General features: G+C 57.2%; 1 protein-coding gene across 2 annotated transcripts in view; it reads left to right on the plus strand.

Moving 5' to 3' along the window:
* The first annotated feature begins 752 nt into the window (after nucleotides 1–752).
* The window catches only part of MOB2 (MOB kinase activator 2), an 81,158-nt gene continuing 65,668 nt past the window's right edge, over nucleotides 753–16,242 (plus strand). The window contains exon 1 of one of the 2 annotated variants that reach the window (XM_004441031.3): nucleotides 753–849. In XM_004441031.3, the coding sequence (XP_004441088.1) occupies nucleotides 833–849 (17 nt within the window). In that variant the 5' untranslated portion in view covers nucleotides 753–832. Of the gene's footprint in view, nucleotides 850–1,581; nucleotides 1,753–16,242 lie in introns of those variants that run through there. The other variant, XM_087422386.1, reaches the window with a different exon arrangement.

Consider the following 16,242-nt stretch of genomic DNA (forward strand, 5'->3'; position numbering starts at 1 on the left):
GCAGGAGAGCAGGGGCTCAGGATCAGAGGGGGCCGCTGTGAGGGACGCGGGGTGGGGCAGTTCCCCGTCTCTCCGGCCGTCCTGGCGACGCTGTGAGCCACCCCACACCGTGCACGCCTTCCCTCTCACCGGAAACCTTTCTGTCCACGGCCTGATTCTTGAGCTCCCTGCGCCCAGAGCGAAGGCGAGGGGGCAGGAGGGGACCTGGGGAGAGGAGGCCTGGAGGGGCTCCTCTGAGAGCGGGGAGGGGTGCTTGCCTTAGGCGGGCGTCCCTTCTGGCGAGGGGGCAGTCCGGGCGTGAGGGGACAGTCTGAAAGCAACAGCCAGGGGTGTGAGGGGACAGTGTGGGGTGTGAAGGGACAGCCTGGGGTGTGAAGGGACAGTCTGGGGTGTGAGGGGACAGTGTGGGGTGTGAGAGGACAGTCCAGGGTGTGATGGGACCGCCTGGGAGTGAGGCGACAGTCTGTGGTGTGAGGGGATAGTCTGGGCGCTGGTGTGAGGGGATAGTCTGGGCGCAAGGGACAGCCCGGGTATGAGTGTGGACAGTCTGAATGTGGGGGGACATCCCGGGGTGTGAAGGGACAGCCCGGGTGTGAAGCGACGGAGGTCGTCAGGCTCCAGGCAGAGTGGGCGGGGCCTGCGCGGGGTGGGCGGGGCCGCAGGGGCCGCCGGGACTACGTTTCCCAGCAGGCCGCGCGCGGACGCGTCACTTCCTGCGGCGCCTGCGGCGCGCGTGTGGGAGTGTGCGAGCGAGTGTTTACTTCCGGCCGCCGCCGCCGCGGGCTGAGGGCCGAGCGTGTCGGGCGGCGGGCGCGGCGGGCACCGCGCAGCCATGGACTGGCTCATGGGGTGAGTCGGGCGGCCGGCGGGCGGGCCGGGGCTGCGCGGGGGCCGCGGGGCGCGCCGCGGGCAGCACCGGTCAAGGGCATCGGGCCGGGCGGCGCGGGCTGGGCCGGCGAGGGGCGTCTCCGCGGGGCCGGAGACGGGAGCCGGGCGCCGGGTCGGAGCTCCTCGGAGCGGGGCCGGGGAGCGGGGACGAGGCTGGGGCGCGGGGCGCGGGCCCGGGGCGCCGGGACGGAGCTCCTGGGAGCGGGGCCGGGGACCGAGGCAGGAGCGGCTCGGAGCGCGGCGAGGGTGCGGGAGCCGGGATGGGAGCGGGTGCGGGGCCGGCCCGCCGGGGCAGGACCGGCGCCCGCACTGAGCCGCCGCGCCCCGGGAGCCGGCCGGGGTCAGGCGGCCACGCCTCGCCGCTGGGTGTCGGGTGGCTGGGAGGTCGGACGGGGTGCTGCCCTCGCGGCCGCTGCGGGGAACTTGCTTCTGGGAGAAATAACTTTAACGCCGGCAGAGAACTGTTCCCCCAAAAGGAGGAGAGAGCAGCAGAACGACCCGACTTTGCTAACACGTCCGCCGGGCTCGGGTGCGGCGGGCGAGCAGGGCCAGGTTGGCGGGGTGGGGCGGGAGCCGTGGGCGAGGCTCAGACATCGCTGCGATCGCGGCTACTGCGGGCGGGCGGAGGGTGGAGTCGGAAGGAAGCATCGAACGGGAGCCGCGGGCTGGGCTCGCCCTGCTGTTTGCTTTTGTGTTTAGCTTGCTGGACGTTGGGGAGACATGGGAAAACGTCACGTCGTCTTCAGAAAGTTTTTCTGGTTAAAGGGATGTTTTTTTAACTTTCTGAGGAACTTTCCACCCAGTAGCGTCGTCCTTGTACATCTGTACCTAGCTCTGATTTTTATAGTACCCCTCCCGAGTCAGGTTAGTCTTTCCAGGGGCTCGGGTGGGAGTGGGGAGCGGTTGCTCTTGGCTTCGGGCTGGTGGAAGGGCTTGCCTGGACCCTGCAGTCTTGGAGGGTTCGTTTTGTCTCAGTGTCTGTCGGGCCCTCACTGGGTGTAGGGCAGAGCGGAGGGTGCTTTCAGGGAAACCAAAGAGATGGATTAGACCTGTCCTTGCCTGCAGGTTGGGTGGAGTCTGGTGAGGGGGAAGACCAGGGAGACAAGCAGCGAGAGGGATGAATCAAGAGCCAAAGAGAAGTAACAGGTGTGGCGGGGTGAGCCCAGAGCCAGAGTGCAGGGGTCGGGGCAGTGTGTGGGTGATGCAAGGAACCAGCCGTGGAGTGGGACGGCTCATCTGGCTGCTTCGAGAGGCAGTGCTGCCATCCCAGCCGTGCTGCTTGTTGGCTGTGTGACTCTAGGTGGCCGCCTCACCTCTCCAGACCTCTTTTCTCAGAGTCGTCTGTGCAATGGAAACGGTAGCGCTTGCAGTATGTAGACAGTTGGAGGGATAAACTGAGGCGATAGAGGTGGCACTGGGGAATGTTGGCTGCTCTTAGCATGGAGAGCTGTTTTGTAGGAGGCCGTTGTAACCCACTGGCACTGGGAGTTGAGGGCAAACAGCTGTGTTTGCTTTACATCGAAATGTAGACGCTTGCTTTCTGCGTTTGTTGGGAGGGACTGCGTTGGAGGCAACCTGGCCTCTGAGCGAGTCTGTTTCAGAGAAGTAGACTACTGACTGGGTGAGTTGAGTTCACAGGGCTTTGTGTCAGAAGGGCCAGCCTGTCAGCTGAGTTGCTGAGGAAGCAGCTGATTGTGTTTTGTCTGTGTGTGATTGTTATGTGCTCGAGTCCATAAGAAGCGGGCACTCTGTGTCTGGAAACCGACCAGCAGTCGATCTTTTAAACTGACAGAGGTCTGTGCTTTATAGACTTCACTGTCATCATTGGGATGTCCAGAAATTAATCATAGTTAGGCTCACAAGGGACTGGTTTGGAGGGTCTTGTCAGGACTTTGCTAACCAGGCAGTCATCTGGGTATGGTCAGCAGGGCACTCATCTCATGGCCCCTGCTGGGGAGGCTGGTCCAGGTGCTGGAGGAGGACAGCTCTGAGAGGGACAAGGCTTGGAGCCGCTGCTCCCATGGGCCCTGGGAGGAAGGAGCATTCGCCGCTGCCTGGCTATCAAATAGGCAGTTCCCAAAGGGCACTGAGATCTCAAAAGAGCGATTAGGGTGCAGTTTAGTTATCTCTGTATGTGTGTTTTTAGATTTACTGGATTGTGAATCATGAATTGTTTAACAATTCCTCAACTATGAACTGCTTCCCCCCTTCAAAAAAAGTGGTATAATTTTAGTTGTCAAGTTCTGATCTTTCTTAAGAGCTTGTTTTCAAGGTGGAATCACAGGACACTAGCGCTGGGAGGGCCCAGGTGCCCCTCTGTCCCTCCCACATGTTTACTCAGCATCCGCTGTAAGATCTGAAGACGCTAAGGCCCAGACTTAGAGCTGCCGAGTGAGCGAGCAGCAGAGACCCGGGAAGTCTTCCCTTCTGGTCCCCTTCTCACTTCCCCCGCCACTGCATGAGGAGAGCCAGCCAGCGGGGGGTGAAGGAGCTTGCTCCTGCCAGCTGTCTTTTGCCTGCTCAGTGCTGGGGTTTTAGTTGGCCATTAATCCTTTAACCGGGTTTTAGCCTGGAAGAATTGAGGAAATGTGTTATTTTTACTATTTCTTGATATTTTTAATAATTCACGCTATTCAGTGTCAACCAGGTAGTTTGGAATACAGTTCTCTTCTTATGTCTTAAATGTTTTTTGTTCTTTTTTAAAGAAAGAGTTTCTTTGCATCAGTTCACCTCAGGTGAGAAAGTATGGACTCTGCTGTAGTAACAAACAGTGCTCCCTCCTTGTTTTGTCATCCTGTCACAACGAGAAGAACAGTGTGCTGTGTGCGGGCAGAACCCCGTCTTCTCTGTCACTGAAAGGCCTTGCTGAGTAAGCCGCCAGCCTTATCTGCAGCTCCCCCAGCTGCGTCTGAGGAAAGGGAGGTCCAGCAGGAAACCTGCTCGAGAGACCAGAAATAACGCAGCGTGTTCCGACTTGCTGCTGGGGTTTGCTGGGACTTATTTGGAGAAGGATTCCGAGACGCGTCACCGGCACCCATCTGCCTTACTGTACACTTCCTCTGCTTGGCCTTGAACTGCTGTTGAAGTTAGGTGTATAGTAATTTTCTTTCTTTTCATAAAGAATGATTTCTCCCTTGAAAAGGGCCACCACTTCTTGTGTAGTCCACTTCTTAGTCCTTGGCTCTCTCCATTCTGGACACTGTGACAGGGTGGCACCTTTGCTGCTGGGAAGGAAGTGAACCCCAGAAGAGAGGCTGCGTGAGCAATGTCAGGTTCCACGTGGTCGGGACAGTGAGGAACCCTGCTGCACAGTGCTTGGTAGTTCAGGGAAAACTTGTGTCTTTTTTTTTTTTTATAATTTTATTTATTTTTTTTCCCACAAAGCCCCAGTAGATAGCTGCATGTCATAGCTACACATCCTTCTAGCTGCTGCATGTGGGACGCGGCCTCAGCATGGCCGGAGAAGCGGTGCATTGGTGCGCGCCTGGGATCCGAACCCGGGCCGCCAGCAGTGGAGCGCGAGCACCTAACTACTAAGCCATGGGGCCGGCCCGAAAACTTGTGTCTTATCCTTAACTGGCAATGTTAGGCATTTGTGAGAGGATGATAAAAGTGCAGCTTAAATGTTACCCAACAGAAGGCACAATCCAGAAGCTTCCGAGAATCTGGGAATGCGCTTCTGACTGGTGGGAGCAAACTGGCCCTCCTGCTGGCCCTGGGTGGGGTCACCAGGGTGAAGTTCGCAGGGACACGCCTGCCCTCTAGCCTGGGCCCGCAGCCAGGGCGGGGGCAGGCGCCCACCAGCAAGCCCCCTTCCTGGGGCGGCAGGCTGCCTGGACGTCAGCGTCCTCCTCTTCCCCACGCAGTGGATGAGGTGGGTGAAGTGTAGTGGCGAGCTTTCTGGCTCTGGCACAGGGAGATGAACCTCCAGTGTTGGTGATTTACTGCAGAGTGCATGCACATTGGTGCTCTTAGTCAGCTAAGTATTTGCTACATGGCTGCAGGGCCTTCCGGCCTGTCTGGCTCTACCTTCAGGAATCTTGTGCTCAGGTGAAGGAGATGGAATCTTGTGTCCGTGTGTCTCTGCAGGGATTTGAATGGGTGTGATGACTTGGTGTTTCTTCCTACTTTGCCTCACGGGAGGATGTTGCTGGTAGCTGTCAATCGAATCTGGTTACGAGGGGACCCAGACTCAACTTGCTTGAGTCTCTAGAGCTTTTTTTTAACAGAGTTATTGAGGTATAATTTACATACCATAACGTTTACTTAAGTGTACAATTAAGTAATTTTTAGTAAAATCACAGAGTTGTGTAACCATCACCACAGTTTAACTTGAGAACATTGCCATCACCCCCAAAAGAAACCTCGTGTCCATTGGCAGTCACTCCCCGTTCCGAGCCCTGGGCAACCACTGACTGACCTTGTGTCTCTAGATTTGCCTGTTCTGGGCCCTTCGTGGAAGTGGAATCACGACTCAGGGTCTGTTGTGACTGGTTCACTTAGTGCAGCATTTTTAAAGTTCATCCTGGTGTCGCGTGTATCAACTCTCTGTCCTTTTTATCGCCAAATGATATTCTGTTGTGTGGAGACATGTGTGGTTTGCTTCCTGTTGACGTCTGGATTGTTCCTACTTTTTGCGCATCGTGAATGATGCTGCTGTGACCCAGCCTTTCCTGACAGTGAGCTGGACCACTTCCTCTGCCAAGGAGACCTCCAAGTCCTGACTGCGCTCACTGTCTGTCATGGGTCAGCCCCTGCGCCAGGGATCAGAGCTTCCAAGATGGAGAAGACACAGTTCCTGCTCTCTCACGCTGGTAAAGAGGGCCACGGACATGGAGGAGTCACCGAGGTAGAGCTGGGTCGGGGAGGCCAGGCCGGGAGGGCGGCTCAGAGCAGGGGAGCTCAGTTGGGTCCTATGAGAGGGTGCGTAGGAGTTTTCCAAGTGGAAAGGAGGAGAGGTTGTGATTCAGGAAGAAGGAATGGCATGTGCAAAGGCACAGAGGGCTGAGTGGGAAAACTGTCCTCCAGCTGGGTCCCTGGCAGCTGTGATTGGGAGAACACAGGAGGACTCCCCCCAGGCGATCATCTGGGCCTGGGGCTGGTGTTGCATTCAGGTGCCCTTTACAGAGAGCAGCTGTCACATGGAGCCCTTTGTAGAACAAGCCGTGCGCCGGGCCCCTCTTAGCAACGTGTCGTTTCTCACTTGTCCTCCTGCTCTGAGTGTCTTCTGGGAACCCTGGGCAAAGTGTCCTCCAAGCTGTGCTGCTGATGGGAGACTGGCAGGACGTGAACCTACCGGCGGTGCTGCAGAAAGGCTCTGCTAGGGAGTGCGCAGGGGGCTGGCGGTGGGCGGAGCGGCCTTCCTCACCGCAGGCGCCTCCGAGACGAGGTGCAGCCCGTGTGTCGCTCTCCTTGGCGGCCCCGCTGCAGGCCTGGCGTTCTCACCACTGAGCGTCACTGCCTTGTGCTCGCTCACGGGATGCTGGGGGGCTGGCTGCCAGGTCTTATTGTCGTAAGCTAGCAGTGGGTTGGGAGGGGGTCACTTGGTACAGCGAGGCTGTTGCCACTCCAAAACCTCCTGTGGAAGGGAGCCATGGCCTCTGCTGTGGTCATCTGGTTTGGGAAGGTGGGTATTGGAGGCCACCTCGGTGGGGACGCCATGTTGATGTGCCATTGACCCAGCATTTCCTACATTGTCCTTGCAGTGGTCCTGGAAGCTTTGACACAGCCAAACCCCATATCTCTGGTTTTGTTGTGGCTGTGCTTGTGCAGTACGTGGGGGAGGCTGTGCCCAGGTGTGCGCGCTCGGCGAGGTGCCCTCTGTGCTTCTGTTGGGTTGTGGGTCAGCACTGGGAGCTGGTCTGGGAGGTGGTCTGGGTGCTGTTCCTCCTGCCGTGTCAGCCCTGTGCGGAAGAGGAGGTGGCGTGTGCTGTTCCTGCCTGACTTGGCAGGAGTGCCTCCCATTCTTTGTCCTCGCCGTGTTTGTTTTTCTTTCTGCACAGGATTTCTCCTGGAGGGAGCACACCCGTTGGTGTTCAGTGCTGCTCCCTAGGATGGTGCCTGGGGACAGGGAAGTAGGGACAGTTGAAACCGGAGAATAAGGTGTAGAAGCTTAAAGAGAAAAGGAGGAGCTGGTGGCTGGGGTGTCTAGGCCACATGTGATCTGTGCTACTGTTTTGAGTGAAACCTTGTGGCTTTGAGCTGTGGCCCCATGCGTGTTGTCCCCTCCTGGTGTCCTTCTCTTTGAGGAAGGTTTCCTCTGCTAGCAGGAAGGCGCTGATACACACAGTTGCCTGGGGTGGAGTGTCTGTCCCGTCTCTCCCTGCAGCTGTGTGTGTACGTCCCAGGGATAATGTGGGATGTAGTTACCACCTATCATGCCTTTTGTTTGCTTGTTTGGAATGTTGCTGCTGTGTTGGCTAGTAGTGACGATTTTTGGTCGGTGTTAATTGAGCGTTTCGGTGTGGCGTGGAGGCATGGAGCTCCCACAGAGGTGTGCAGCTTCTCCCCCCAGAAGGCAGGCCAAAGTTGGAAAGCGGGGAGGCATACTGTCTTCCCCTCAGGTCGATAGCCTTTTCTCCTCCAGCTTTTGTGCCAGGCTGGCCCTGGGCCGGCAGTCTGTGCTCCCTCAGGGGGCGGCGCCTCTGGAGCCTCCTTGTCTTGAGGTTTGGCCTGCATCACCCCCACCCCCTGACGTGCCCAGCCCCTGCTTTGCTGGGACTCGGCCCCAGAGTGTGGAAAGTGGCAGGTAGCCCTGCGGGAGCCAGATGCCTGAACCCCTGGGGTGGGCCTGGGAGTGAGCTCCAGGGTATAAGATTAACTTGGGCGCAGCTTGTGTGTGTGAGCCCTGGGCCTGCAGCCACTGTGGGCGGGGAGCTGCTCTGGGGTCTCCCTCCCAGCACGCCTCGAGTTCCCGTGCTGTAACGTGTTCTGGTGCCGCGTGCGATGAGGCGGTTTGTCATAAATGGTGCTGTGAAGCATGGAGTGTGAGCCAGAGAACCTCTGACCTCTGACGTGTGGTGCTTACTATGTGCGGACGCTGTTCTGAGCAGGAGGCTGCCGTGAACAAAGGCGAGGGGCCCTTTCCTCAGGCAGCTGCCGTGCTGAAGGTGAAGGAAGTAAGGAGTAGGGATATGGCAGGTGGAAGCAGTGCCAGCTGGGAGTGGGAGAGCAGTTTTAGTAGGGGTTCTGGAAGGCTCTTTGAGAAGACGCCACTGAGCTAAAACCCAGAGAGGGGAGGGAACTCCCCATGTGGATGTGTGAGGGAGTTGCCTAGTTGCATTCTAGAAAGAAGAGTGTCCTCTGCCCGCCATATCACCAAGGACTCGTGAATTTTTATTCATCCAATATTTTACCATCTATTATAGTCTTTATTACTTTTGGTGATTGGGTTGTCCCAGATTTAACCAGTGGGAGCTCATTTAAGTTGACTGTGTCAACTGAATAAAGGAAGAGGAGGAGCAAACCCTGGAAGTGAGCAAGAACGAATGAACCTCGCAAATGTGTTGATAACCACAGAGAGAAAAGCACTGTTCCAACAAGCACGTCGAACAGCTGTGCCTGCGTGCTGTGTGTGTGAGCGCACACGTGTGTGCAGGTATAGGGGGACTCTAAGGGCAGATCGACTCCTCAGGAGGTTTGTGGTGAGAGTAGTGTTGGTCTCATGACTTGAGAACTAATTTATGAGTATTGTACGTTCAAACAAACAAATACCTCAGTGTCATCAGCAACCAAGGTTTTGATGTTAAAAAGAGATACAATATAAAATAAGCAAAAAAGCCTCTAATGATAAATTGGAAATACTAATGTGAACTAATAGTTTTGTGTGTGTGTGTCTCCTAGCTCTGTTTCTGGACACTTGCATATGCAAAGCCACGCTAGAAGGGGACACTTTGGCCTCCGCTGCGTGTGACATGCTGGCCAGTGCAGCTCACCCAGCCTCCCTGAGACGCCCCTCTGAGTGGTAGCCCTGGCGGCGGCCTTGCAGGGCCGTGCCCGCACGGAGCAGCAGCCAGAACATGCCTGAACGGTCGCCCTTTCACTCCCAGCAGTAGTGTGGGTGGCCTGGCCAGGTTGCAGGTGTGTGTTTCACATTGTCCCGGGGGTCACGGCCTTGGCCCCACCGTGCCAGATAGACACGTCTCTCTTCACGGCCTGTCTTAGCAATTCCTGACCTGGGCTTTGGAAGGTGTCTGTTGCTGTGATCAACCCCAGATCGCAGTGGCTGCAATGGAGGACCCTCACCTCTCCTGCTTCTGTGGGTTGGTGGGGGGGGCCTCACGCTCACGGCGGAATTGGTGCCTCGTTTTCCCCATGTGGCCTCTCTCCCCAGGACTCTCATCAGTCTAGAGCAGGGTTCTCAAACTTTTTGGTCTCAGGACCCCTTTATATTCTTAAAAATTATTGGGTTTGTGAAGGTTGTAGCTACCAATATTTACCATTTTAGAAATTGAAATTGAGCCCCTGGACCACACTTCGGGCACCATGGCTCTAGGGCTCTCCCCGTGGCCTCTCCAGCAGGAGAGCCGCAGTGGAAGTTGCCAGAAGATGAGAGTGTCACTTCTGCCACTATCTGTTGGTCAGACAAGTCAGAGCGGCCCAGATTTGTGGGTGGGGGCGGGAGTGGGGTGAGAGGGGACAGATTCTGCCTCTCCCTGGAGAGTCTCATGTGTTGGGAAGGGGCTTGCAGACAGACGGACATGGGTGGGAATGCTGGGTCATTTATTACCAAGAGTCAAGTGTCCGTGACAACTCAGGGCCTTTTGTCCGGGTCGCAGGCCCGGTAGTCAAGGTCCAGAGCACAGGTAAACTTACTTTTCTGCACAGGAGGTGTTTAAGAGGGTGGGGCGCAGGGGCCACATGGTTTGGGGTTTGCATCCTGACTCTACAGCTTTGTTAGGCAGCCTGTTTGCCCTCTCTGAGCCTCAGTGTCCCCATCTGAGAAATGGATGAGTTGTTGTGGGATCTTGTGAGATGTCGGCGGGCGGGCAGCTGTTGTGGAGAGGGCCTCAGACTGGGCGAGAACTCTCTTCTGTGCCTGTGATTCCCTCTTGGAAACGCCTGGGTGGAGTCGTCCCCCTCCTGCCTTCTCCCCCCACCCCCACATCAGGGTTGGCTGAGGCAGCTGGTGTGCACGCAGAGTGCCTGCAGTAGCAGGAGGGGCAGGCGTCAGAGGCGAGGCCAGGAGTGCAGGGTGCTCTGCATGCCTCTCCCGGCCACCTTCCCTCCAGCCTGTCCTCACTGAGAGCCTCGGCTGCGCTGCGGCCCCTGAGCCTGTCCTGGCTGTCATCCTGGGCGTCACTTCGCTTGGTCCCTGTCACCTCTACCTGGCTCTTGGAGTGCTGCTGTCGAGGGGCTAGCTCTTGCATCCTGATCCCTCATGAGAGCCCAGTCTGATGGCCACACACTGCATAGGCACGCTGCTCTCAGCACCACCGGATCGGTGCTTTGCCACAGCACGTGGATAGAAGGTGTTTGGGCCTGGAGTGCCGCCTGGGGGTCCTATGGCCGGTCTGGCTTTCAGGGTGACTGCTGGACAGAGGGCAAGGGGTCGGAGGCATGGCGCTCTGCCTGATCCCATCCCCACGCGCCGTGTCTTCCATCTGTGACCTGCCTATTCCCGGTCTCGTGGGGCCTGAGCTGGTAGGACGTCATCGGGCCATGCTTGTCCTCCCCTGCCAGCTGCCCCCCCAGCTGAGACCGACTCGGGTGGTCCTGGGACACCCCATTCGCTCTTCCCCCTAGCTGAGACCGACCTGGGTGATGCTGGGACACCCCATGTGCTCTCCCCACCAGCTGAGACTGACTTGGGTGGTGCTGGGACACCCCATGTGCTCTCCCCCCCAGCTGAGACTGACCCAGGTGGTGCTGGCACACCTCATTCGCTCTCCTGTGCACCTTTGTGCTGTGCGAGCCGCCGGGCCACCCTTGTGTAATCTCCCACGTCTGTCCACCCGCAGCACTAGGTAGCGAAGGCGCTGCCGTCTTGTGATTGAAGATGTGGAGTGGAGTGCTGTGGACTCACTCGTGTTCTGTCGCCTTCTTCATCACGAGTAGGGGAGCCCCAGAGCGGCTGTGCTGAGGCTGAGCGGGCGCTGGCCTGGCCTCTCCCTGAGGCCAGCTTTTTATCAGCATCATCGTATTCCCATAGTTCTTAAAGGAATGTCTTTCTTCCTGCGGGCACCCACGTTGTTCATCTCCCCCTCTCGTGGATTAGGGCAGCCCCTCTTCCTGGCCCTCTGTCCTCTAACCATTCTGCTGGAGTATTTTTCCCACAGCAGAGCTCTGACATGCCTTTTCCTGCTTGAAACAGTGATTGACTGTTACCTCCCTGCTGCTGCGGCTGCTTCTGCGTGGGCAGCCCAGAGGTCTAGGCCCTCTGCACACAGACCCACTTTCTCTGGGTTCTCATCATGTTTCTCCTCAGGGAACTCAGAGGTGGCTGTCCCATGCCCGGCTCCTGCTCCTGAGCATCCCTTCCCGCAGGGTTGGTCCCTGTGTGCTGCTTGTTTCTGCCATGCTGCCTTTCCATCTTCCTCCCTCTGCTCTTCCCCTCCCTTCCCTTCTTCCCTCCACATCCTGGCTTACTGGGGGAATCTGGCATGTGACTAACAGTGCCAGGGCGAGGCTGGAAGGTCTGTGAGCAGAGGCCATGCCCAGTGCCCCTGCCTGCCTGCGGGCGGCCTCTGAAAGGAGACACCTGGCTTTAGAACGAGGCCACACAGCGGCACAGAGGTGTCTGATCCTGAGCGAACAGTGCCCTTGGGTGCAGTCTCCGAACAGTGCCCTTGGGTGCAGTCTCCGGCAGCTCAGCCCTCCCACTGGCACTGGCGGAGCAGTCTACCTGAGCCTGCCTTCGGGAGGCACGCACGCCGCCCTTCACCTTGGGCTGATTCCTCTCAGCAGCTTCTCGAGGGAGCTGCGAGGGGTGTTACCACGGATGTCGGGCTTGTCTTTGACCCCGGCTGACCACTTCTCCTGGCCACTTTGCTGTCAGCACCATGAGCACGTTGCCTGCAGGCTGAGCGGGTTGGAGGCACCTTCTTCCTTGTTCTCCAGACCCCCCACTGTGAGGGGCAACAGCGTGGAAGGAGCCACTGTACTTTAGGCAGTCTGTGAAAAGGCAGTGCCTTCACAGTGCTTGTTCCAGAAAGGACTGCCACCTCTTCCCCACTCGTCCCCTCCAGGGCTGGCCTTTGAGCAGGCTGTGGGGACACTGGCCCGTGACTGCAGTGGATGGGGCTGGTGCTTCAGCTTGATGCTTTGGTTATTGCCTGGCAGGTGGTTTGGCGAGAACCAGGGCCACTCCGTGGGTGGAGGCTTAGCTCCCTCATGGCTCGTCTGCGGGACGTGGAGCCAGCGGCCAGCTCAGCCTTCTCAAGGGTCACCCCTCCGATCCACACTCGGGGCCCATCTGTGTGGTCCAGCTCACCAGGTGGCTCTGGCTTCTAGACGTGACTGTGGCTCCTGCAGCCTGTCCCTTGGGTTCCTCAGGAGCTGGGGGTTGTGGAGAGAAGCTCAGGGGATGACCCCTCCGGAAGGCTGAGGAAGGTGAGGATTATCACCACTCCCAGCTACTCATTAACTTGGAGCTTGTAGAATAAACATGGCTCTGGGCAGTGGCTGTTTTTATTCCAGGGCTGCTCTCTACCTGGGGGCTGTGTGCTCCCTAACCGTCAGCCTGAGGTCCTGGGATTGCTGGCGGCGGGGGCTGGCTGGGAGCCTCTTCCTGCAGGGATAGCCTGTGGGCCTGATTCATTCCGCAGCAAACGTGGTGCCAGTTCCAGGTCTCCCTGAGGGCATGCAGCCTGGTGCCCCTTGGGCCACAGGGGTAAAAACGAGTGAGCCGTCATGCAGCCTTTCGGGGAGAGCGCCTTTCGTGCCACTCTGCCATGGGGCCACACAGGCAGAGCTCCACGTTGGACGTAAGCATGCTCGGTTCTTGAACGTGCGTGGTGCTTGTCTAGCTAAGTGCGGGCCCATCATGTTCCCACTTCCAGGCTGGCTCGGCAGTGTCACCCGGGGCAGGTCCTTGATGCGCACAGGGGGTGCCTTCGGGGAGGGGTTTCTCAGGGAGCACCTCTCTTAGGGAGACCATTTGGGAGGTGTGGGGGCAGGCACCCGCAGTCCCAGCACACCCCAGCTGAGGGCCCCCACTGCCCAGCTCGGTAGTGTGGGAATGCCCGGCTGGTCTGCCCTGTCAGCTGAGGCTTCTGAGTGAAAGGAAAAGGTAGAAACCTTAGGAGGGGGCTTCAGAGCCCGAGCAAGACCACCTGCTCCTGTTTGACAGTGTCGTGGCGTCTTCAGAAGCCCTCACCCAGGAGGCCCCGTTTAGGGACTTTTGTGCTTTTTCTGTTTGTGTGGTCAAGCCTCTCCTTCGGGGCACTCACCCCTCGGGCGTCCTTCTCTGCATCCCAGGGGTCTGGACCGCCTTGGGTTCCTTGCCTTACCGAGTGGTGGTCGTGGGTTAAGTGATAGTTAGTCTGCTTAGGGGCGCCGGCGCCAGGGCGGCTGGTGAAGGCAGGTGAGGTTGGCATTCTTACTTACAACATTGTGTTGCATTATCGCTATTTAGGACAGAAGGAAAGGTGGCCGTGAGATGGGCCACCTGGGCCCTGGCACGTTGCTGGCCACAGAGGGTGGGAAGGCTCTGAGCTGGGAGCTCTTGGGTCGCCGTCAGTCCTAGATGAAGCTGAGTCTCTTCTGGCTGCTCAGGAGAGTAGACTTGAAGTGTTGGTCACCTTGGGAGTTTTTGAGTTTCTCTTCTTAGACTGACCATTTCCTGGCCCCATGTTGATGCTGTGAAGGGATGCCTGCAGACGCTGAGCCTGGCGGCACCAAGCTGTTCTCACTCACCAGCTGCCCCTCTGGAGGGTGGGGACTGACTCGTGCCCATTTTTGGCTCCCCAGAGGCTGGTGCGTTGGCACACTCAGGACCTGGTCCCCATGTGAAGTGAGGGGCCCTCCTGTTGCCCTTGCCAGTGGGTCTCCACCGGAGTGGGAGGGCATCGGGCAGGCTGGAGGCAGTTTTGGTTGGAGACATTGCAGGGATGGTGCGGGTGCTCCTGGCCCCTAGTGGGTGGAGGCACCCTGCAGTGCCAGCACAGCCCCACAGCAGGAATGACCCTGCCCCAGGTGTCGGCCCTGCACGGTGGCACCAGCCTGGGCCGGGCCAAGTCCCACCGCTGTAGGGCATGAATCGCAGGATGTGCCTGAGCAGTTGCTGCCCTGGCACGGGGCTGCCCCCAGACGTGACCGCTGTGTCCGTGTGCTGGTGGCTGTCAGTCCTGTGTGTAGGTCGGCTGGCAGAGAAAGCTACAGAACCAGGCCAGAGGGGGCCTGTCACGCCAGCGTGGGTACGTTTCCTGGGTAGCTGGGCTGGGATGCACCAGGGGAACGTGGGAGGGGTAGGGGCTTCAAGGTGCTGTGGGGCTGTCTTGGGGCCAGAGCCACCAGAGTGGACATGCGTACATCTGCGGTTTCTAATGGCTGCATCCTTTCAAGCCAACACAGTCATCTCCATGCAGAGTGCTCTGTGAGGCCAGAGGAGGAGAGACAATAGCTGGGGGCAAGGTGCAGAGGAGCTGAGTCCTGGGCCAGCGTGTGGGGAGTGCATGGGAGGGTCGAGGCAGCCTTGGATATCCAGAGAGTCTAAGGAATTCCAAAATCTCAGTTAAAAACACTTCTGAAGAGTTTCCTGAGTGTCGAAGTACAGGTTTCCTCCGCTATCCGAAAGTAGAGCCTTCCTCTGAAACCTCTCGTAAGCGGAGATGGCGTAAAGCAGAGAAGCAGTTACCATTGATTTATATGGAAAAGTTTTTGAGCATTCCCAGACCTGAAAAATAACCTACCAAATCATACCAGGTAACACATAAATCCTAAAATAGCAGTAACATATAGTAAAAGCAGGAATGAAGTGATGAGTACATGGCGTATGTAAAGTAGAAATAACATGTACAGCCTAATTTCACTTACCTGAACCGGGAGGACAGCGAGCACCCCAGAAGGCTGAGGGGTGGTGGTGGTGGTGATGGGGTATGAGGCTGAGTCCTCGGAGGTGGGGTGCTGGGAGGTACAGGAGAAGGGGTGTAGGAGAGAGAGGAAGAGGGTCTTCTGTTGACATCTCATCGTCATCTGAATCCATCAGAGCAGGCAGGTTGCTGACGTCTACACTTCTTCTATGTCTGCCGCCTCAACGTCGAGGGTCGAGGTTTGTCGCCTGCTGAGCAAGACTTGAAACACGACATTATGCTTGACTGCCGAGCCTCACACGTGTTTGTATCAGACAGTTCTTTGTAGGCACTCAGAACACCCTGCACACCTGCCCTAACCTACGTGCCCTTTCCTCAGTAAGGCGTCGTCCTCTGCAGTCGCTGCAGCACTGTGGGTTGCAGCACAGATCTCCCTCGAGTGCGCCTCGCTCAGTTCCCGGGCCACTGCACTCTCGGCTGTCCGCTCTTGGTTTGCTTTCAGTTTGTATCCTTCTCTCTTGCAGTTGCATCCGCTCTCATCTGTCACTTCTTGGTCATGGGATGCCAAAACCTCTTCAGCATCGTCAGCTTCCACAAACCCAGCCTCCTTAGCCAAAGTCACTGTTGCCGTGCTTATTGTTGGTTCGAAGCCTTTAAAATCATTCACTGCTTTGGGACACAGTTTCCTCCAAACGCCATTTCTCATGGAGTTTAGCCAGCGAGAGTACCTGCAAGGTTGGCGATGCCAGTTTTGTACTGTGGTCTTTCCAGGTCTCTCGTAAAGATGCTTTGAGGTTGCTCTCTCTGTCAGTGGCACTTACAATAAAAATGCATCACATTTTCTGTATATCGAGCCTTAACTGTGGCTAGTAGGCCTGGGTCACACGGTTGCGGCAGTGACGTCGTATTCGGTGGTAAGAACACAACACGAGTGTTACCGCCGTAAGCGGTGATGCCAGGTGGATGAGTAGCACAGTTATCAACAATCAGAGGACACCTGTTATCGAAGTTTTCTCTACAGAATTTTTCAACAAAAGGACTGATGTATACACTCATGTACCCAGAAAAAATCACTTGGGTGTTCCAGCCCCCTGGATGTGAACAGACACAACAGCAGGTGTGTTCTTATCAACGCCTTGAAGTTCCTCGGGTTTTCTGTTGGTACGCTAGTGGAGGCCTGGGGCAGCATCACTGGTGGTGTTAATAATAGACATCCGGTAAGCCTGTCCTTCGATGCGTCGTGTCCCCGCTTTTCTTCTATCTGAATAAGTGTCTTGCTCAGCAATTTTTTCCAATAAATTCCAGTTTTGTCACGCTTAAACGTTGACTTATATGAATAACCACCTTCTGTAATTATTTTCTTCAGTTCTTCTGGGAACTTTCT

The sequence above is a fragment of the Ceratotherium simum genome, chromosome 34 (genome assembly GCF_057802395.1).
Source record: "Ceratotherium simum simum isolate JZ-2026a chromosome 34, ASM5780239v1, whole genome shotgun sequence".
Classification (NCBI taxonomy): Eukaryota; Metazoa; Chordata; class Mammalia; order Perissodactyla; family Rhinocerotidae; genus Ceratotherium; species Ceratotherium simum.